At 41.2% G+C, this 23,017-nt stretch overlaps 1 protein-coding gene across 1 annotated transcript in view; it reads right to left on the bottom strand.

Annotated features, from left to right (window-relative positions):
• Nucleotides 1-1,565: 1,565 nt before the first annotated feature.
• Nucleotides 1,566-23,017, bottom strand: part of helz (helicase with zinc finger) — a 62,567-nt gene continuing 41,115 nt past the window's right edge. Inside the window, exons 22-31 of the mRNA XM_036589168.1 lie at nucleotides 21,613-21,817; nucleotides 13,964-14,015; nucleotides 10,516-10,700; nucleotides 8,586-8,793; nucleotides 7,800-7,882; nucleotides 6,869-7,352; nucleotides 6,379-6,622; nucleotides 5,409-5,919; nucleotides 3,560-3,806; nucleotides 1,566-2,524 (exon numbers count right to left, since the gene is read on the bottom strand). Coding sequence (XP_036445061.1) covers nucleotides 2,169-2,524; nucleotides 3,560-3,806; nucleotides 5,409-5,919; nucleotides 6,379-6,622; nucleotides 6,869-7,352; nucleotides 7,800-7,882; nucleotides 8,586-8,793; nucleotides 10,516-10,700; nucleotides 13,964-14,015; nucleotides 21,613-21,817 — 2,575 coding nt within the window. The 3' untranslated portion in view covers nucleotides 1,566-2,168. The remainder of the gene's footprint in view (nucleotides 2,525-3,559; nucleotides 3,807-5,408; nucleotides 5,920-6,378; nucleotides 6,623-6,868; nucleotides 7,353-7,799; nucleotides 7,883-8,585; nucleotides 8,794-10,515; nucleotides 10,701-13,963; nucleotides 14,016-21,612; nucleotides 21,818-23,017) is intronic.

Genomic DNA, 23,017 nt, shown 5'->3' with positions numbered 1-23,017 from the left:
CCTTTAACCATGTTGACATTTTTAGTAATGGTTTGTAATTTAAGATTGTATTAAGGTTGTTTTTTGTTGCACCACTATACTGCATAACGATATGCTACAAAAGCCTTCTGTAGAACTGTTGTTCTCTATATAAGAAAATGCCCTGCCTGAGGTGTCTTAATGAATCATTGTTTATATGCACACCATATCAAAAACTGCTTTACAGTTTCTAGGTTTAAGTGAGTCATTCACCAGGACAAAATAATGTCTGGTGTTTTCCAGCAAGCCAAGCTCCATGCAAAAAAAAATTAACACACTTAATGGATGAGGGTGTCATAGTTCACATCTGTTTCTTATGAAAAATGAAACAAAACAGCCCAATTATGTCTATAAAGAGTGGCTAAAAGGTTCGCAATTTGGCTGCAACCTGTTCATCACAAACACCTGTTAGTTCTCAATGATTATAAGACAACATAAACTATTCTTGAACATGAATGATCTTCCAATTCGCCATTCATAATTAAGGGCATTACTTCAGACACTGTTACAATGAATTTCTTAAACCAACAGTTTGGCCAGCAAGCAGTGTTTGGTGTCCCAAGTTTGCTTCTTTGGTTTTGCACTGGAGCTACTAGGCCAAATCAGCTAACATGTAATGGAAGTTTATATTCACTTGTTTAGCATTGTACATACTCATGATCTCATCACACATTAGCCTTGAACTGCACCACGTGATCTCAAATAGACTAGCTAGTATGATGTACCACTACCCATAAGAAGAGACAGTAGATAGCATAGCTAAAACAGTAGTAGCAGCTACCTTAAAGCCTTAAATCTGCCCATACTTTTGTCCATTTTTATGTCCTACAGTATCCAAAGCCAGGTAAGTATGTTTGAGATGACATAACAGCTCTAAGCAGTTGGAAACATGTATATGACAATTTAGAGAAGCAGCTCGCAAGATGCGGCATGCATTCTTGGCTATGTTAGCCCATAGCTCCAGTGCAAAACTGAAGGAACAAACTCTGTTTGGGTTCAAGGGAAAATTATGTCAAGTGACAAAGACTACAAAAGATAGATGGCACAGCATATGTGGGCATAAATGTCACTAACAGACACATTCGCTGTAAGCACACCGTGGTAAGCCTAATCCCAAATGAGCAACTATATTCGGCAGTTCTGCAAACTGTTACTATTGTACAAGAACATTGATATCTCGCCTCCATCGTAACCATTAGCCATGTGCAGAGATGCATAATGTGATCAAATAAATAAATAAATAAATATTGGACATATGTTTAGATTTGACCGATATTTTATACCAATATTTGATGTATTTAATTGTATATTGATATTATTATTATATATTAATTGTTATTGTATATAAATACTGCAAATACGTGTTATTTTTCTCTGTAATTGTAATCCAAGGAGATATCCCAATTTCTACATCTTATGTTTATGTATTGGCATCAGCAGAACATGAAAAATACTGCATGTCATCATCGGCCCACATCAGTGCCTCCTTACGAATAAGAGCTTCATTCTCACCAAGCGGTGCAACATAAACACACGAGGCAGGTTCATTTTTCTGTGGTATGCGAAATGAAGCACACAGCATTCATCTCTTTTATTCCTTTATTCTTATGTACAGTTTGAGAAAAGTTTGTCTACAGCTATACAACTTTTTATAATATTTTTGTCTGAGTTGGTTCACCACTGAGCTGCTGGCACAAGAAAACACACCTATAATGATTAAGGAACTCATCATTAAAAAAGCCAGCTGGGGGAAAAAAAAAAATCACTTCAACAAGTTTACTTCTGATAGTAGATGCAAATAGAGCAGACATAATTAGAGGAAAAGAAAGACAGGCAGCTAAGTGGTCAACCAATTCACTGTGTTTTTAAAAATCTTTTTTGTTTTCATAAATTTTTTTGTGTGTGTTTTTCTTCAACATTTTGGTATTTCTTGATATATATGCTGATTTCCGTTTGTAAAACCACAGATGTCAAACTGTAAAAGAACCAACTAACTAAAGTAAGTAAAAAATAATAAAACGCAAAAGTCTAACTAACTGACAAAATCAAAAGACATTTTTTTTTACTGTTGAGTTTTTTTTTTAGATTGTTATTCTATTTTTTTTAATCGTTTTCACTTTAACAGGTGTATATATTTCATATATATTCACTTATTTAAAATACGAGTAATACCCATTGCTACTATTTGAACTCCCTATGCTAAGGTCTTTTAACAGAGAGATGGGGTCGCTGTTCTTTTTGACCTGCTCGGGCAGTGGCCGGGGTTTTGGGGGGGCTCGAAGGGCGCTGGCGTAGGACATGGTGGGGGGCTTGGAGTGAGTAGAGGCCTGGGGGCCTCCTGGGCTGGTGTTGCCCCCTCCTCCGGGGTCTGGAGGTGTCTGCTTGCTGGGCATGAGGGGTGGGAACTGTCCATGGTGCTGGAGAGACGTGAGGCTAGTGGGGTGGGGCGGTTGCTGCAGACATTCGGCCTGACTGTGCTCCTCCACAGCGTTCATCGCCTTAGAAACTGGAAGAGGAACAGCAGGCACTGTTACAGGTAACTGTTCAGCAAGGATTCAGAGTTTTAAAAACATGTAACAGAACGTATGTTTATTTTTACCTTGTTAGTTAATGCACCTGGTCACATAAAGCATGGTTCATATTTAAGAGAAAAAATTCTTGCTCTCCTGTAATCTTTCATAAAAATGTAATGACTGTTGCCAGCCTCTAAAGCCTTCCGAGTTTTGATTAAATCATTGCGCACCAGCGGGCAGAAAAAGAAGAAATATGCTCAAGGTATGAAGGGTGTTATGATTTCTGATTCAATTTGACTTTAACTAAATGTAAGTTAATGCAATTAGATTTTCTTCCAAATCATTTTGGACCACTTATATAGGTCCATTAGTCATGAAATGTTTACACAATGTAAAGGGCAGCTGGCTGTTCCAAAAAAACACACACACACAAAAAAAAAAGTTGAAGTAGTTAGAATGTTTTGATGTGGATACATCATACTGAGACTATATTACTACATAATCCAAGTGGGTGAACACTTGAACTTGACATGATTAAAGTGAACACTACAATATGTCATCAGGGTCATGCAAGAACCCTGCATCTCTATTTTTTGTTTTTCTTGGCTAAATTTTAAAAGTCAAGTTACCCTTTGTCGTATTCTCCAAAATTTCCAGGTGAATGGACCAACAGACTTGGTCTAAATTTACTCATGGGTAAAAAAAATGCTGCATTAACTTCCATTACAAGCTTATTACAAAAGCTCTTACTGCTTTCTCCTGTAAAGTAACTATTTCTGAAATACACAGTTTAGACAGCAACATATAATTTCTTTCTGACGGTGAAATCAATGGAACAGTCAATGGGGTAAACCCTCAGGTTGGTCACTCTTCTCACGCCATCTGTTACTGTGTTCTCTTTTGGAGTGTCATTATTACTGTAATTAATCATGTTTGATTGCAAGGTACCAGCACATCCTCCTCAAAGGGATACACTACACTGCAGTTCTGAAAAACTACAGACACACTTCAGTCTTTTACTTACTCACCTAAAATGTCCCTGTGAGGGACGAGGTGGCTCGCTCCATTGCATGGAATGTTGTGGAGAGGAGCAGGGCCCGGGATGGGGGCGGGGCCACTGGTGCCGGGCCACAAGTCTGCTGGGGGGTATCTGTAGGAGGGTGTGGGGTGGTCCTGAGGGTCCTTACACGGGACCACGCTCTCCGGGTACGGCTGAGGAGAGCTGGAAGAGATGCGCCTCTGGTACAGTGGCCGACCAGGTCCTCGTGGTTCATACTGAAAGGGAAGGAGAGAATGAGGACGGGAGAGAGGAGGAGCAAGATTGGTCTTTTTTTCTAGGTGTGCCTGATATATCGGTGACTGATATATTATTTGCCAATAAATGCAAAAATGTATAACTGTTAAGAAGAAAGAAGGAAACCACTGATATGCCAATAAAAGTCTTTGGGTAAGACGTCCAACATTAGATTATTCTTCCACTAGATACGTAAAAACACTATGATATGCTAAATATGTACACGTACACAAAAAATGTCTACATTTTGCTGTGACAAGGCAGAAAAAAAATTAATGACACATCTTCAGAGTTTTAACCTCTTATCACTATATTTATTATAAAGATTATAGTTTGTTATTGGTATCATTATCAGTCCAAAAATTCCATATTGTGATAACTAATGAACCCTCACTAAATAGTTTTGTAAAACTCGCTCCATTGCAGCTGATAAGCTTCATGGCAATTCACATAACATTACCACATATCTGAAACCCAGTAGTGCTACTGAGCAAATACCAGTAGAAAATGCTGAATCTGGTATCAGGAAAAAAACCCAAACAAAAAACAAATCTGATTAAATTTTGTAGCACATCTAAGATTGATTTCATTATATTTACCCTATGAACATACTATAATATTATAATACCTGTATTTTAAATTCTTTAAATTTGCACATTTGCACTGTAAAAGTTTAACTGAATAAAAAAAAAATTAAAAACGTTTTTGTATTTCATGTTACTGGCTATGTATTTGTTGCTGTAGGGTAGTGGAGTATTTTTTTGAGCAGTTTGAGAATAGTACTTTAACACTGCTGTCTGAAGTAACATGCCTCTTTCAATTAAAAATAAATAAAGTGACAAATACATAAACCAGTCCTCTTTAGTGGGGGCTGGCTACATTGTTCCTAGGAGAAAATTTTAGTAATTTTAACATGAAATGCTGGTTCATGCTAAGATTAAAATACAGGTGTAATTACTATGGAATTATTTAGTTCAGAGTTTATGAACTGTGCAAATACAGGTCATTTCCAAATATTGTCCTTTATTCTAGGTATTTTGACTAATTTGTTAAAAACCTGTGGCTTAACATACCAAAAGGTCAGCGTGTATGAAATTTGGCAGACATTCTTTTTCCACATGTATTATAGAGGCTATTCTAAAAACTTCTCATGTGTGTTCTACTAGCGCTATAATGCACACTGTGCCTGGATCCAGATGACTGCCACTTGCAGATGTTCACTCTCAAAGCAGTTATGACAGTCCAAAGAAGCAAAACACTTCACCACTCATGAAACACAGGTCTCTTTTCTTGTTTCTATAACATGACTTTTGTTCTGACTGGCAGGCAAAAATTAAACACTATCTGTGGTTTCTGTCTCAGAACTCTCTGCTGAGTGCAGACCCCCTCCCGAGTTTAAAACTCTTTAAATCTACACAATTCACAAGAACGGCACATTCAGCATTCAGAATAGTGAATTATAGTAGTTTTTTTAGGACAAAACAGTATCAGCTGATACTCAAAGTTTTGGTATTGCTATTGGCATCAATATTGGAAAAGGTGATATTGTCTCTAAACTCTACAGACACCACAAACGGCCTCACCTCTTCTACACTTTGCAGAGTACTCTGTTGGGCCTGGAGCTGCTGCTGCTGTTTCTGCTGCTGGTGCTGCAGCTGCCCGAGGGGGCCCTGCTCCTGCCGAGGGCCTATGGACTGCAGGCCGAAGGGCAGAGGGGGGCCCAGCACCTGACTCTGCTGCAGGCCAGCATGAGGCCAGTGGGTTTCAGGGAGGAGGTATTTGACAGGCAGGGGGCCAGCTGTGTGCTCAGGGGGCAGGGAAAAGGTGGCCTGGCTGAAAGCCTGATGCTGGTGGAAGGGTTGCATGGTGGAGGGGAGATCGCGGCTGGTCTCTGGATAAGGGAAGGCCCCTGGGGTCGACGTATGGTTGTGGGAGCTGGAAGTGGTGGAGGAGGGAGAGGGCAGTTCTCCTGGGCTGCGGGGCTGCTGGACCTGCCTGTACTGCAGCAGCCGGGACTGTGGGGGCGGCATGTCTACGACTTCCCGCTGCTCGAACGGCTCCTGAGGGAGCATCTCTCGCAGCAGTCCAGGATACCTTCAGACAAGGAGAATGAGGGAGGGCAGAGGGAGAGGGCAGGTAGAGAGAGAGCGAAAGTAAGTAAAGAGAAACACGGGGGGGTGGTATTATCTCGGGCTCAAATGATATATGGTTTGGCTGATAAAATATACTTTGAAATATACAGCAGATATTGAAGTTCGACAGATTTATTGGCACCTGTAAAAATCTTGCCAATAAAATGCCAATTTTGGTGTGTGGCCTCTTTTAGAAGAACTGACAATCGTATTTGACGATTCACAGTTGCCAACTGACAACTATCTCAGTCATTAAGCACTGTTTAACAATTGTATTTTTATACAGTCTGTATACAATTACACAAAATGTGTTGGGGAAAAAAACTGTTCATGTCAATCATGCCCTAATTTGTCATTACATCTGCCTACAACATCAAACATGTCCAGCTTTGTCTAGACCTGTGCTGGAGCTCTGACTGACCTGGGCATGGGTGGTCGGGGCTCGTCTTCTGGGGTGGGGTCCAGGCCCCAGTTGGGCCGGAGGAGCTGCTGTGGGAGCCGTAGGCCTGGTTGGCCGAGATGTGCCAGCTGCTGGGCCAGAGGGAACGGAGGCCCAGCACCCTGCAGGAAGGGCCCGGGTTCGTTCCAATGTCCCAGACGTGCTGCCTGCTGTTGCTGCTGCTGTTGGGCACCCAGAGCATCTAGCCCCGAACAGCTCTGTCCATCTGAGGAACAAAGACAATTCACAGAGTGAGTGTGAACGCATGCGGTGGAGAGTGTGTGTTTAAAATGTATGATCAAAGTGTGGTCATGCAGATATGATATAGTGCAATATTGAGAACCAGTCAGAACTAGACTGGCCAAAAATACACCAAAAGGCATTATAAAGTAAAATCTTTCAATATTAACAATAAATAGCAACAAAGCAACATTCAATCACAGAGCGCGCCACATAGAAAAGCTAGGCTTACCCAGAGCATCTCCCAGCAGAGAATCCAGGCTCTCCTCCCCAAAGCTGTTGAGGCGTGTGGGTTGCTGATGTGGTTGCGGTTGGGGCTGAGGGGGTAGTCCTCTCACTACACTCTTCAGTTCCTCAGGCACAGCCCCCACTAGGCCCTCCCCTCCTTCCAGCCCCTCTAGCCCAGGAGACTGCAGGCTGCGCTGGCCCAGTGGGTGGCCACTGAAGAAGGAGGGAGGGAAGGCGGAGGGCTGTGGGTGCTGTGGGTGCATGGGCCCTGGGTGCTGTGCCTGCATGCGGAGAGGAGGTCTGGGGAGGCCGTACTGCTGTGCAAAGGGGGCACCGGGAGGATGGGGAGGGAAGGCTGGGTGGGGCGGGGCCAGGTGGAAGTTGAGTGAACGCTGAGCCGGCACTTCTTTACGAAGGAGGCGGCCGGCAGGGAAGCCCAGGCCAGCGTGGGTCTCAGGGCTTTTGTTCTGAACTGGCTCAGGCTCTCCCTGGGAAAGAAGGCATCCATGATAACACTCAGTGATCAGTGACCAGATTAGTAAATGGCTAATGATGCACAGTGTACATTTTTATCATGGACACACAGTGATATCTGAAATCATATCTGTATCAGCAGATACTCTGTTTCAGACTGATTTTTCAGACTTTTTGTCCATTTCATCTTGCAGGCCCAATAATGGCTCTCACACAGATTTAATCCCTTAACAGGCCATGGGTCCACCAGGGCACCCAAAGTTTTATCACTTTTATAACCTAAAATTAGCTCGACCAGTTTACATTGAAGTCCCAGTAGTTACTTTGTATGTAATAAGCCTGGGATGTTAAGGGGTTAAAAAATTATTTTTGCAGTAGTTCACATTTCAGTAACAATTAAAAACTGTGAGAGCTAGACGTGGAATTCTTAGCTATCTAATAATGGAAGGAAAGATAGATACCTGTTTCTCCTTCAGTTCAGGGGCTTTTCTTTCAGGTGTCAGCAGCCTGCTATGCTCCACTTTTCCATTAATATCAACCTTCCCTGTGATGAGTACGGCACATCAGTACATTAGAGCCACAAATCAGCGTGTCACGCAAATAGCACTGTGTGAAAGCTCCCCACCACACCAGCTCTGCTTTTAGGCAAGGAGATGCTTGACCAAATTAAACAAACAGCATGACGTATTTTTGCAAACACAAAATGCAGCAAAACAACACAGAATATTCTGAAGAGCACAGCTGCATTTCAAAAATCTGTCTAGCTGCAGCCAGACATTTCCCAAGATTTTGTGTAATAGGCAATTATCATAAACATATTTGTACTTCTGCACAAAAGTAAATAATGTTGGAAACTATTCACTCTTTTCAAATAAAAGTCTGAGGCAAGTGTAAAGCTTGCCAAAACACTGCTGACAAATCATCAGACCTTGTGTCAAATAGCCTACACTCTGCAGCTTTTTGGATATTTTAAGCAGGCTACAGCTACAAGTACAGATAGCTCACTCAAAGCAAGCACCTTATGTAAGACACATTATTACGCCCCCCCTTCAACACGCATCCAGAGCTGACACCACACAAGCTCATTTACGGCAAGCGTCTACAAACTCTGGTGATGGGCAATTTTGACAGATCATGCAGTCCTTTCTTCCAGCTCTTTCATTTCATGTCTGGCCCAAAAAATTCTACAACTAACGCATACTGTAGAACATGTTGCTAAAAAACAGGCAAAGCAGAGAGTACAGTACCGTTGCCGCTGGGTTCCTGTAGCAGCTCCTTGTCGGTGGTGGGTGCCTGGGCAAGGCCGAGCGGAGAGGGCTGACTCAGGCCATACAGAACAGGAGATGCCCGACTGGCCGCTGGCCGCAGGTTCAGGTTATAGGCCGCCATGGCTGCCGGGTGGCTCATGAAGCGGGGGTCCACGGCAAAGCGGCTTTGGTAGCTCGGCCATGGTAACTGAGAGATTATGCACGGAAAATGAGAATGGTAACAGGCAAGGAAAGAAAAAAGAGAAGATTCTTTATGTGTTAAATATGCTATGAGGGAAATCCATGCTTCACCCACCCCCAAATGTTTCACTGTAACTGCTGGACAAGCTTTATGGAACTACGGCAAAAATTCTATTCAATCCAATGAGAAACTGTTGCAAATGTTGCATTTTTTAATCAAAAAAAAAAAAGTTTTTGTCATGATTTTTTTGTAAATATAAGGAAGTTAGAAGTGTGCAATAATATTTCATTTGCATGCATGAAGTCACACTGTTAGGATAGTCTGGCTGTAGTTTTTTTTCCTTGTATAATCAACAACAGCCTGGCGGCAAGTTCGTCATTTTCAATCTGGCAAGATTTCATCAGCAATAACGTAATCCAGCTCAGTAGCGCAACATTTTAAACCACAAACTTAAATTCAAACTTTAAATGACATTTTTGGCAACATTCAGAAAAGCCTGTCCAACCTCACAACAGTTGCTAACAAAAAACATTTGTTGGTGGAGCATGGCTAGACCACTGCTGGGTCAGGAAGCACTGCATTATCCCCCCGCCCCTCCTTTTTGGTCACTGTAAAGTGTCAGTCACATAGCTTGTTGGCTTATTTAAACAAGTGAACCTTAAGGACATATTGGCAAACAAGCTCATGAGCTGTCTGTCAGGCACAGAAGCAGCTCTGAGAAAAACAAGAAACTGAACAGAGAGCGGTGGGAGGACTCCAATCACTGTTTACATACACATATATATTTAGCCTAATGGTTAATTAACACTGGCAAACATCCATCAGAGAGTGTGTATGGTTATAACTGCCTACTGTGTTTAACCAGGGGGCATGTTAACAGCACATGGCCATACGTCAATAAAACAGGGCACTAGAATCCCTTTTTCTATCTTATTCCTACTTCAACACAGGATATAAAAGGTATGGTTAAACTTCAAGATTTAACCCTCTTTCGTCTCCCACAGCATATATGCCTTTAAACTAAATCTAATTATTTTTTACTTGTAGCTCAATAAAACAAGCAAAGAAACTTGGAAATGTGTATTTTCTTTCAGTTTATACAAAGCGAGTTTGTAAACAGTGGCTTTTTTGTGACACTATCTTTTTCATTTGGCTCAGTTGGTTTCACACTGCAAAGCTGCACCAAATAATGCATGTGGGTGTTTGTGTTCTTTGATTGTATATGTATATACATTGGTCTCCATTTTTTTATTATTATTTTTTTGGGGGAGAAAAAAAAGCCTATAACAGTATAAAATCCACACCTATCCCTCACATATATTCTTGGGAAAAAATGATCATATTATTATCCATTATGTTGCAAGAACAGACACTTTTTTGCCTACATGTACTCCAATCAGAGTAATAAAAGTCAACCTTAAATGATACAAAAATAGTAATAGTCTTGTTTTTTGGCATCAAACACATTGAAACAAGTCTAGAGGTACAGAAACAGTTTGATAAAGAATGAAAATCAAATGCAAGTGTAACTATGAAACTATTTAACTTTACAACTAGATAAATATATATAAATAATTACGTAATGTGAAACAAATAGCATTTACATTACACAATGTGTGCATAGTAAACTCTACACATTATCTTTAGGTCTTCCAAAATACAGCGCAATTTCCTGAAATGACTAGGACTAGTGCTCCAAAGTGTGAGGACTAGCTGTCCAGCACTCACCGGCAGAGGCATGGGCATGACCATGTTGCCTCCATAAACAGCGGGCACGTAGAGGATGCTGGCTCCAGTGTGGGGGTCGATGCGTTGGACAGGGCTGGGCGACTTCCCGCCGGCAGGTGCTCCTCCTCCGGGTGGAGTGAAAGCCTGGATGGGATTTCCCATCAACACAGCAGCACTGGGCTGAACTGCAGACACAGCAAGACATTAGGGAGACAAGGCTCAGACAGGTAATCACACAAACCTTCAGAGCACACAGTAATCAGTGCATGCTGGTAATGGCTGCAGCTGTTATTTGACATGAGCACATGCAACAGTATTAGGGGTGTGAACACTTCCCATTTGAATCCTGTCATTGACTTTGATGATTACTAAAATGCAATCCAAACAGTTCTCTAATGTTTGCTTCTCAGATGTAGTAAATGTAACTGAACACGAACAAACATTTTCAAACTATCGGCCACATCTGTGTTGCACTATCAACTGCCACAATTTTAAAATGCTTCCCTGAAGGGGAGAGCAGGGAGCAACTTCATGTGGGGTAAAAAAGTAACACTGATATTTTAAGTAGTTAAACATATTCAAGTACAACATGCTCTTGGTCATCTCATATTCCCATATCCACCTCACCTGTGAATTCTAACAGCAATCGGACATATATTTCTTGAGATTCAGCCTGAAGACGGTTTTTGTATCATAAAAAAAGCAACTATTTCTTGATTTGTGAGCTGAGTTACATAATTCACAACTATATTATTTTATTCATCCTATTCTTGGCTATAGCCTTTTTAAGCATACGAAATATTCACAGTGACAATGAGTATAAGAATTTCATAGCCCCATATACCAGTGTTTTTATATAAGCACTTCTACTCTGTGGTATTAAATCTGCCAGCGTTTGGCCCAGTTTACACCTGGCATTAACCTGCTTCCTGGGTGATCTGATCATAAGTGTACAGCACTAAGTACAAATGATGAACAGGGTACAATGCGTCTCGGGGGCACGTTGGGACCCGATCACCCAAACCACCCTGGGAGGTGGTCAAGGATGCATTTGACCACATAACCTTTGTAGTATGAACGCTAAAGGGTCTCGATGTGTCTTCGACAGTGGTACTGGACCACCTTAAATCAGCTGCATCATCACAGCAAAGATGAAAGCAGCTGGGCAGTTTATTTCTTTGTCTCCTCTCGTTTGTTTGCATTGCGTTAATAATCTATGCAATCTAAACGGTTGCATCAGCCCTTACATTTATATGAACAAGGGCGAGACTGATGCTGTAAATGTGGGTGGTACTCAGTCACTGAAGCCGCATTTGAGACACATGGAAATGGCAGGTGCAAACGGCTATATGGTCACATCACCTGAGACAGATGTTAATACCAAGTGTGAATAAGGCCTTTGACTCACGATTGAGTAATCGTATTAGTTTTGATGTATATATTTTGATGTATTTAGGTTGGAAAGCTAATCCGGTCCAAACATAGAGCAGTACAGAATTCACTGCATTCAACAACTAACCCCTCTGTCATAATTGCACTCCTACCAATTTTGGCCGAATTTTCCACAAATGGTAGGCGCAGGGGGAAAAAAAATTATACAAAATTTAATTTGGAGCAGAGGTGTGCAGGTGGCTTGTACCAAAAAAATGATTAATCTCCAAAATAGGTAGTTAGTATTAGGTTATGCCCCGCTCTCCCCTGCTTAGAGATGAACAGAAACTCTAAACGTCTTACAAAAGTTTACTGATTCTGTGAATAAATTTAAATACATCTGAAAAATCTAGAAAACACCAATTTGAAACTACAACCAACAACTACACCCCAACCATATAGAGCTTGGGGTGAGACAGACATAAGAAAAAGCTTGACTAGAGCTGTTCTTATGAAGATTTTCAAACACTGGAGCAGCAAAATAAAAAGTTCTGGTCAGTTAATTTTTAGGTTTTCTGGTATCCATGCGCAATCAAACAGAAACCTATGAAAACTCAACCCACACAACAAATTACCACAAATTTTTCCCTCTGGCAAACCTCTGAAGGAATGAATCATAGAGATTTACATTTGACTAAAGACGTATTCCACAAAAACATAGCTTTCTATAAATGTGTTGACATTATTATTTCTAGTAATCATTTGAGCACTACAGATGAAAATGAAAAGGTTAAGCTGACTAATTCCTTCAACAACCTCTTCGTATTAAGCCATGTCTGCCCTGCTACAGCTGCTTGGGTGGAAATGAGTACAGCTGACAAAGGAATGTTTCATAATAATATTAGGTCTATGATCTGCATATAGGAGCAGCAAGCTAACATTTGCAAATGAGCAATGCGTCACACATTCAGACAGCAGGTCTGGCAAATAAAATCGATTTCCTTTTGAACTGTATTCAAAGTCAGTAAAATTCATTGTGGCAGCTTTAGTTTACACTGTCTCATGATCAGCCCATGACCATCTCTAACACAAACACACATGTGCACAGAGACATATACGCACACACACAAGGTCATTTGCTCAAACACACAGCAATCCAGAGGAGTAATTCTGAGTAAATTGGAGCTAGTGCCACATAATAACGCAGGGCTCATGTTTTGATTGGGAGAAAAGTGGGGCTGGGAGGAAGCTGGATACACTTGACTGATCTCAACACTTTCACTCCCTCAGACTGAGTGACCGCAAAACTGAGGCTCCTCTCTCTCTTTTCTGCTTCAGTGATCACTCGAGCAGTGATCTACAAACTAATGCCCTCGATTCACAGCGACAGCACTTGCAAACCACACCAATAATATGCCCAAACACTCCTATCAGAGGGCAAAAGCAGGAAATACACTTCCCCTAACCAGCTGCTAATACACTTCCTGACCTCAGACAAAAAGCACTGCTTTAAGTACACTCCAGGTGAAACTGCAAGATGTGAATACATTAAAAAGCTATATCCATACCCTTCACTGCCTCAAGAGCTGAAAGACTCCTGACTTAACTTGGGGCCAATATGGCATCTCAGTGGTCACAAAAGCCACATTAAGCACTAGGGGCATAAATGATTAACCAATTAACTTTTAACCCACAAATAAACAAATGTTTAACCAATGCTATCTGTTAAAAAAAGCATATAATATAATAAAAATGTGCTTTCTTTTCCAATGAAAAAAAATACCTATTCAAACAGGTGGGTTTATGATTCAAGGTAAGGAATGTTTTTTCAATTGTTTGCATGAGAGCACCATAAGCCATTAGTTTCAGCAGATTGATCTATTAAAACTGAAGCATTCAGCTATAAATAGTGGTGCATCAAGAAAAATCACTTGCTTGGTTGGGCAAGTTCATGTTGGGGTGGGGGTGCAACATATTAACAGATCAACGTCACTGAGGTCAAACTCATCAAGGCATGAACTGCGGATAGGTCAATATGTCCAAGCATGACAGGATGAGAGGTCAACAAAAGACTTACCGAAGCCTTCAGGAGGGAAGTGCTCTGCGTGATTGGCAAGCTGTCCTTTCGCCTAAGGAGGGAAGAAGAGGAGAGGTTAAGTAAAGAAGTGAAAGAGGGGACAGAAAACAGGGATTTGCCCCCCTGTCCTGCATCTATGACAGCAGAGGGACTGCGGTTAGATATGGGTTGTAGGTGAGATCTTGCACATCTAGTCTGCTGAAAACAACACTGAGTCAAAAGGCCACACAACAGAGAAGCCTTCCAGCAGGGCATTTTTTGCCCTCACTGACATATTCGGGAGCATTTTATACATAAATGGATGCACTTTGTGAAATATTCCAAATAACATCTCAACTTAATCAGAATATTAACTAGCTGTTTAATCACAAAGCCAGGCAATGTACAAATTAAGCAGTGTATACACACCGCCAAAAGATGGTAGCATGAGCAAAAATGAGGGAGAAAAACAAAAACAAAACAGTAAATCAGCAGCAGCATCCAAACCTGGTTTGGTAAGCTAGTTTGCTGGCTAACTTTTTAACTGGCATTAGCTAGTCTGTTAACTAGGCAAATTAATCCATTCATAAATAATCAGAAAAGAGAGTTTATTCATATTGATTTATTATAGTAACACTGTGTCTTCTTTTTTACCACCAAACAAGGGGAAAAAGGTTAAATATGGAGGCATTTTTGGCCTTTGCTCTTGGTTAGTTCTAATGCCCTCCAGGAAACAAAAGGCCTTAAGACAACACTACTTTATCACAACAGTAGCATCAGCTTCATTCCACAGCGTTGGGTAAAGCTAGTCATGTGTGGAGATGGAGAGTGCAGAGGTGAGTAGAGGGACTGAGTGTGGCCGAAAAAAAAGAGTTTGGGGGGGGCGTTACAGAGACAGCTCTAAGTGAAGGCAAATGATACCAAGCACTGTTGTGCGTGTGGAGCCCCTTTTTATTGGCTCATACGCAAAACAATGTCTGTCTCCACAGTATAATTGCACTGAGGTACCACATGGGCTCTGGTGCCTTGCTTTAGCAGCACTGGCAACGGCTTCCCAAATCAGAGCCTATTGATGTAATCCCGCAGGAAGACATGCCTTTTCACGACAGATCAATGTCATTTGTGTGCACACACAATGACGTGCCAACAGCATCAGCGGCCGATTCAGCGATTGATGTGAGGACTGGTCTGAGCCCTAGAGGCTGTGAGCGCAGGCGTTCAGGGGTCAGTTCGATTGTTCTTAAAGCCACTCAGGGAATCGCCGTTTGCAGATTACAGCACTTGTCATTTCAATACCACATGATGAGTAGTATGTGCCGTCACTCAAAGAATGCTGAAAGTAGAGGAGTGAAAAAACATGCAAACTATATATATATATATCCGTTGTCGGAACAAAACCTCTTATCTCCAAAATGATAACTTTACAGGAGAAGGAAAAAACCTTCTTTACTTTCAATGTAAATCAGTGGAAGCAGACTTGTCATTTTGGGCAGTTTCTTTTGGTCCCTTCATCATGAAATTACATTACATTTAAATTGCGACTTTCAGGTACTTTAGGTGGTGAAACAAGACTTCACAAGTGTAGAGTTCAGGCAACAATTCAGACTCAGCTAACTTAACAGTACTTCTTAATGCCAAATACAGGAGAAAAATATAATACAGGCTACAGAAATCAAAAAAGGAGATGCATCGATAATTCCATCTTTGTACCCTTAATCAAAATCTAATAGAATCTACATATTTAAAGGACAAATCAAAGGACAAAACAAATGATGGTGTTTATAATTATCTCAAGCAGAACAAGAGGTGTGATTCACAAGACAACCATAGCATGTTCGAAGGCCACTCTAAAAACTGTTGCTTTACAGAGCTGCATATGTTGGCACAATGGAGCCTGTTTCAGATGGTTATTAATACAGTACTTTCCATTATACCCCCCACCCCTTACCCATTCATGCTTTTTATTTAGAAAAGTTGCTTTGGCTTTCAAAACGAACAGTCTCCATGGCAACGGAGCACATTAATCACAGAATCAAATCACCTCAAATTGAAAGGTGGCCTTTTCTGCTCCTGTTTGGTAGAACTGGGAAAGCACATCAAGGTTTGAGCTATTAGAGAGCTCTCAGGAGGAATAACTGTCAGTAGATCCAGCAAAAAACAACAAACAGCAGGACAGTCCTGTTGTGTGACTTGCATACAAAACAATATTATACATGCCACGTTTGGAACATTCAATCAAGACGCAACTGCATGTCAGTAAATACAATGTAAATAATAAAAAGAGCAACACATCGTATTAAGTTCAACACTCAGTTGTCTTTGAATCAAATAAATTATTAAACCATGCAAGCTGTGGTTTTTGAATCTCTGGTAGTTCGGCTAACCCCAAGTTAATGATCAAATCTACTTTAATCTAAGGAGATAATAATTTTACCAGTAAAGGAACAAAGGAGAAGGAGAACAAGAGGAACAAGAGAAACAAGACACAAGTGACAGACAATAAAAAAGGAGAGTGAGTAAGAAAGCAAACCTCAGAGGACAGAGAGAAGTGAGAAAGAGAGAGACAACAGACAAAGAGGCAAAGAGGGAAAAGGAGAGAAAAGGATAGTAAGGCAGACGGAGACAAATAGAGAGGGAGGGAAGTCTCCTCAGTTATCTTCTCTGGCATGTTTACCTCCCTCCCCCTAAGGGAGCAGGATTGATTGGCGTATTATTCATCTGAGGGCTCGCTCCTGCACGCTCATACTCAGACGGATGCTCCCCGCCGCCCAGCCAAGCCCAACCACTTTTATTAATGTCACACAGACAGAGCATGAGCATGACTCCACAGCTGCTATCCAGCATTACCAACTACCCATCACACCCTACTGTTCAGTGTTACCCACTAACCCCCATACTCTTCTGCTATCAAGCATTATCCACTAGCCACCATATTGTCTCCCACTGCCAAGCATTACCTGCTACATACCATACAGTACTACTGTCTGGTATTAACTACCCTACCCTACTACCCTCCATTTTCTACTAATGCCAAGTGTTACCCACTACACTCCACGACTGTTAAGCATTACCTACTACCCATCATACTCTACTACTGCCAAGCGTTACCCACTATCCACCATACTCTTTCACTACCAAGTCTTACCCACTACCTACTAAGGCTGGCCAATTAATCGACAAGTAATCGAAACCGACATTCAGAACCTCTAATCATCGTAATCTTGCCCATGTTGGTTATTTTGATTTGGTTATTTGATTTTTTTTTAATTATGTTAATTCTTTCCCCACTGTGTGTTCATGTACTGTCTTCTTAAAAACTTACTACTGCGCTCTGCGACATGGAAGCTAAGGCTATGTTCACACAGCAGGTAAAAGTTGCCCAAATCTGATTTTCTCACCGAATCTGATTTTTTTGTTTGGCTGTTCACAATAACTTCTAAATGTGATCTCTATGCAACATCAGTCTAAACAGATCAGCTCCTAAACTGACCCGCATGCGCAAAAGAACAATGATTCACATTGCTCCACATGGCTCATCCACAGGTAAACAATCATGACTATGAACGAACACCAGTCACTCCCGGAGCTTTCATCTTCACCAGCATCACAGGAGCCATCATGAAGCTTCACTGACTGACAGCAGAGCTCATCACCCAGAATGTGTTTGAGGTTGCCGTAAAAAGAGTTTGGCCACTTCTTTGGTTCGCATCCTCGGATTCTTTAAACTTTGCTTTCAGACTTTTAACTGTTTATTGACGCAGCAGCCTCGCTCTCCTACGGCCGCATTCGGCCATGTCTTTCGAAATCTCTTCAAACATGGAGGTGTTTTGGATAAGTCTCTTCTAATTTTTGTACAGCAATATCACCCTAAATGTTTATTAGGTCTCAGCAGTGCGAAATTATGACGAATGTCGAGTTGGATTGACGAAAAGTCGCACAAATTTCAATCTGGCTGTTGAGACAATTTAAATTAAGATATGCAGAGCATATTTACAGTACAAATCTTGTCAGTGAACTTTGAGGGCAAAAAAACAAACAAACAAATAAATAAAAACAAAATAATCTTTTATTATTTGTAATCGAGGCAAAATATTCCATTAATTGTGATAATTTGAGGTTATTTTGTCCAGCACCTTCTACCTACCATACACTACTACTGTCCAGCACTGGCAACTAGCCTCCATAGCCTACTACTGCCAAGGATTACACAGTACCTACCATGCACTACTATGGCCCAGTATTACCAACTATCCCTATCTCTGCTACTGCTAAGCGTTACTCTCCACTCCCATACTCCACCTACTGCCAAGCATAACCCACTACCCACCATGCACTGCTGTCCAGCACTATAACTGTCCAGCACTAACTATCCCTCATATTCTACTACTGTCAAGTATTACCCAGTATCTACTGTGCACTACTACTGTCCAGCATTACCAACTATCCTCCATACTCTACTACTGTCCAGTGTTTACTACTGCCAAGCGTTACCCACTAACTACCATACACTACTGTCTAGCATTAAAAAAAATACCCTGCATAATCTACTACTGCCAAGCATTACCTGGTACGTACTGTGCACTACTACTGTCCAGCATTACCAAGTGTCACTATCTTTACTACTGTTCCACCACTGTTACCCACTACTCCCATAATCTACCTACTGTCAAGTATTACCCTTTACTTACTGTGCGCTACTAATGTGCAGCATTACCAACTATCCTCCATACTTTACTTCTATAGTTTACTAATGCCAAGCATTACCCACTACCTACCATGCACTACTACTCTCCAGCACTACCCTCCTTACTCTGCTACCGTCAAGCATTACCACAACCCCCAGTAATTTACAACAGCCAAGCATTATCAACTACCCACAAACACTACTACTGCCAAGCATTATCAACTATGTCCCATACTACTACTGTCAAGCATGATCACCCTCCCCTTATACACTACACTCTTAAAAAAGATCAACAGTTCCTTAGTAAAGAAAAATGTTCTATATAAAACCATGAACACTCAAAGAACCCTCTGCATGATTAAAGGATTCTTTGATTGATGGAGAATGTGTTGTATATGGTTCTATATAGAACTTTTTTGAAAATGGTTCTATATAGCACCAAAAAGCGTTCAACTATTGTTACAAGCTTGACATTGTAACAACAGAAGAACCCTTTCTGGTGCCATAAAAAAACAAAAATCAATTTAGAACCATATACAACACATTCTCCATCAATCTGAAGATCCTTTTCAAGATGCAGAGAACCCTTTAATCATGCAAAGAGTTTGAGTGTTCATGGTTCTATATAGAACTGTTTTCTTTAATAAAGAACCCCTGAAGAACCATTTTTAACAGTGCACTACAGCCAAGCATTATCAACTTATCCCTATACTCTACTACTGCCAAGCATTATCAATTATCCCCCACACCCTACTACTGCCAAGGATTATTAACTACCCCCATACACTGCTACTGCCAAGCAACTACGCCCCATACTACCACTTGCCAAGCATTTTAAACACCCCCCCCACCCCGTACTCTACTACTGCCAAGGAGGGCCGTCAAAATTGGCCAAAGGTGACATATGATAATCCCCTCTAAAAAAGAAAAGAAAAAACACACACAAGTTCTAACCATTCGAATATCTACTTTTGCACTTTATGTCCATAAGAGGGCAAACCAATGCAACAAGAGTGTTGCATCAGATTTAGTTTCCCCCCAAATTCACCTTTCCCTTCACAAATCCCCAGGAGCATGGAAACTGCAACTATGGAAAGTTGACCCAGTTCGCTTTTAATGCTGCTTTTTTCCATAATCAAACATTAACAATAAAATTTTACCATTTGATTATATAATTGAAGAATATTTGTTAACAGCCCTACTGCCAAGCATTATCAACGCCCCCCTCCCCAACCCCCAAAAATGTACTACTGCCAAGCAATATATCAACTTCCTCCATACTCTACTACTGCCAAAACATTATCAATAACCCCCATACCCTACTACTGCCGAGCATTCCCAACTGCCCACTAGGGGTTGAAATCTCTAGGCACCTAATGATTACGATTATGATTCAGAGGGCTGCGATGCGATTGTAAAATGATTATCAATGCATCTTTTTTTCTAGACTGGATTTCTTTTTTTTCCCCTCATTGTGTGACGACTTGGCACTTTTAAAGCAAAGTATTTGTAACGATATATAATGAATTTACTTCCAATATCTTTTATTAATAAATCAAACGGAAGTGATGTGGAAAGTCAACTGGAAGGCTCTCATTCACTGCTCTTGTTTGGAGCACATAAGACGCAGGCTGTCACTCATCTGTGATAAAATGTGCTGTTACGGTGAAATAAGATCCTGTGGCAATGGGTGTCCACACAGCACGTTACAGCTGTCTTACCCGTTTTATTCAGTGATTCCATAACTTCGGTTTTGGTCTCATTACAGAGAGCAGGGGGGTCGCTGTGTCAGTAAAATATCTTCGAGACAGGTCGCTGTATCTCGGCTCCAAAGCGTGCAACATAGCGCGAAAGCCCTGGTTCTCAACGACTGAGAAAAGGCGCAAATCCTTGGCAATAAATGTTACAAAAGAATGTGTAATTTGCTTCCGAGTTGGGTGGAAGCTTTGACGTCGCTTGCTTGATGGTCTTCTGGTTGGCAGCATCTACAATCGGACGGAAAACAGGTGGAAACGTGCACATGGTTTCTCATGTTTATCGTTTCCAAAATATTTTTGCTTAGTGTGACACAACTTGCATATAGTGTGGCTCCAGTCCAGGGCCCTTTTCCCTTCAACTTTATAGAAGCCAAAGTGCTTCCATACGCTAGCTCAGGGGTCAGCAACATACGGCTCTTTTGCTGCCCTGGTGTGGCTCCACAGCAGAATTAGATTTTTAGGTAAAAATAATATAAAGGATTTAAATATTCTTCACCTTCTAGATGATGTATGTTCATATTTTCAGGTAAAAGTGGTGTGAAATAAAAACACACCGGAATGAAGTTTGAGATTTACCCGGAGTTTCCCATTATCTGATTACTCAAGTGCACGAAAACGTGTTGATCGGATTACTGACAAATCTGATTTTTTGTAGTTATCGGATTATTAAGTGCATGTAATCACACTGATTGTTTTAACAATAGATGGTCTTAAACACTGCTAATTCACCACCCTATAACTCTGAAGGCTTATATTTTTTAGCCTATACTAGGACTTTAGTACATACTGAAATATATTGGACATAAAATGTAGTGGCTCCCAAGGTGATTTGATTTTTGTTGAAAGAACTAAATGGCTTTTCTTAACATTTGAGGTGCCGACACCTTACCTAGCTTGTAATGCACAGGGTGCCGGATTTCTCGCTTCCATTTGTGTTTTTGTTATGTGCCGCCACAGACTGTCCGGGCACTGCACTTTCACTCTCTCTACTTCTGCCAAGCATTACCCACTACCTACTCACAGTGGCTATACCCATCACCACTCTACTCTCCTATGTATGAATAATGTATGAATGATAATCTGCATGCAAAAGCTATTATGGCAATAAACTAGTCATTTATAAGGTTATAACCTTATTAGCTCTTTAATAATGTTAATGCAATACATTACAAATGGCACTATTTGTTATTATACATTGTACAATATATCAGAACAGTGGCAGTTCTTACCTTTGGTGGTGAATGCTGGTGCTTGCCAGGACCCTGAGGGCGTTGGGGTCTCAGGGCACGGGGGATAAACTCAGGGGCCAACGGGTTCAGTACATAGGTTTTCTTCAGCTCTAGAGCCTCCAGCTGGGCCTTGATCTGCTCAAATGTGATGCCGTGCAGACTGCTGTTCTCATGGCAGATGGAGATGAACGTTTCCCAGAACTTTCTGTACATGGACACAGAGATGTGTACAATGAGCAGGAAGGTCCACAATCACAGATGTGCTTACTGTACACAGTGCATTACACTGCTTGAAACAGGCATCTCCAGACCTTCTCCTGGAGTGCTGCTCTCCTGCAGAATTTATTTCTGACCCTTATCTAACTTAATTAATCATCAAAGTCTTTCAAAAGCATCTAAAATCCAGAGAAAACTGTGTTAGACTAGGTGTGAAGAAGACAGTAACAACTCTGCCTTGCTCCTGGAGAAGAAACCTGAACTGAAGTAACACCTTTTATTGTTACCATAAAAATCCTGCAATTTCATGATCACCTTTAGATCACAAACATAACGGCTAAAATGGGACCAGAATCCAAGTGAGAGCTTCAAGTCCTGCTGTCAATTTTTACTGTCTGGAGAATATCCAAGTTGTTGAACAGCAAGGAAACACCCTTTAAAACTGTGCAATAAACTAGTATGCGAATGCAGCCCACAAGCAGACCTGTTATGCTCACTGGCTGTCACTAGCAGTCAGAGCCGAGAACATGAGAAGAGGGGGCGGGTGGAGCTCTTTCAGGCTTTGATACCACACTGCCAGAGCATGAGAAGCACTCATATACCACAGCTTCTCAAGCTAAAAGAGCCTGTGGGGAGTACGTTTTCATTATTAAGCTAGGATTTAAATATAAGCCAGAGAACTGGAACCCATGGCACACAAAAATCTTGCATCAACAAATGAGGTGCCTTGCATTTTCGACATCACGACTCGCAGAGCGCTCAGTCCAGAAATGGCAGCGAGAAAATGTAACGGTGTGCCCATTGTTGCATATCCACATACAAAAAGATTTTCAGACGAATCAAAAAGCACACAAGCTGTAAATCTGAAAGTCAATAACCAAATCTAATCTGATTGGTAGAGCTGCCTGCTCGGATCTTAAAATGGAAACCAAAATTATGGCTGATCCTTGGTTCCATCATTTAGTGGCCATATTTCATGTCATTCTTGCTCTTGTAAGAGAATTTACTAAGACGGCTGGAGAGACATCAGCCTCAGAACTCCCAACTGAAAATGAAGACAAAGAGGATCCACAAAGACTTTTCTTTTTAGTGGCTTTGGACACGGAGCACTCAATCTCAATAAGTGGTGGAGACATCAAAGGCCCTCCAATTCTCAACAGGGCAGTCTTGTATAGCATGGCGTGGTGGG

The sequence above is a fragment of the Colossoma macropomum genome, unplaced genomic scaffold (assembly GCF_904425465.1).
Source record: "Colossoma macropomum unplaced genomic scaffold, Colossoma_macropomum, whole genome shotgun sequence".
Classification (NCBI taxonomy): Eukaryota; Metazoa; Chordata; class Actinopteri; order Characiformes; family Serrasalmidae; genus Colossoma; species Colossoma macropomum.
Note: the sequence above shows the minus strand (reverse complement) of the source record. Positions and strands in the feature narration are given on the sequence as shown.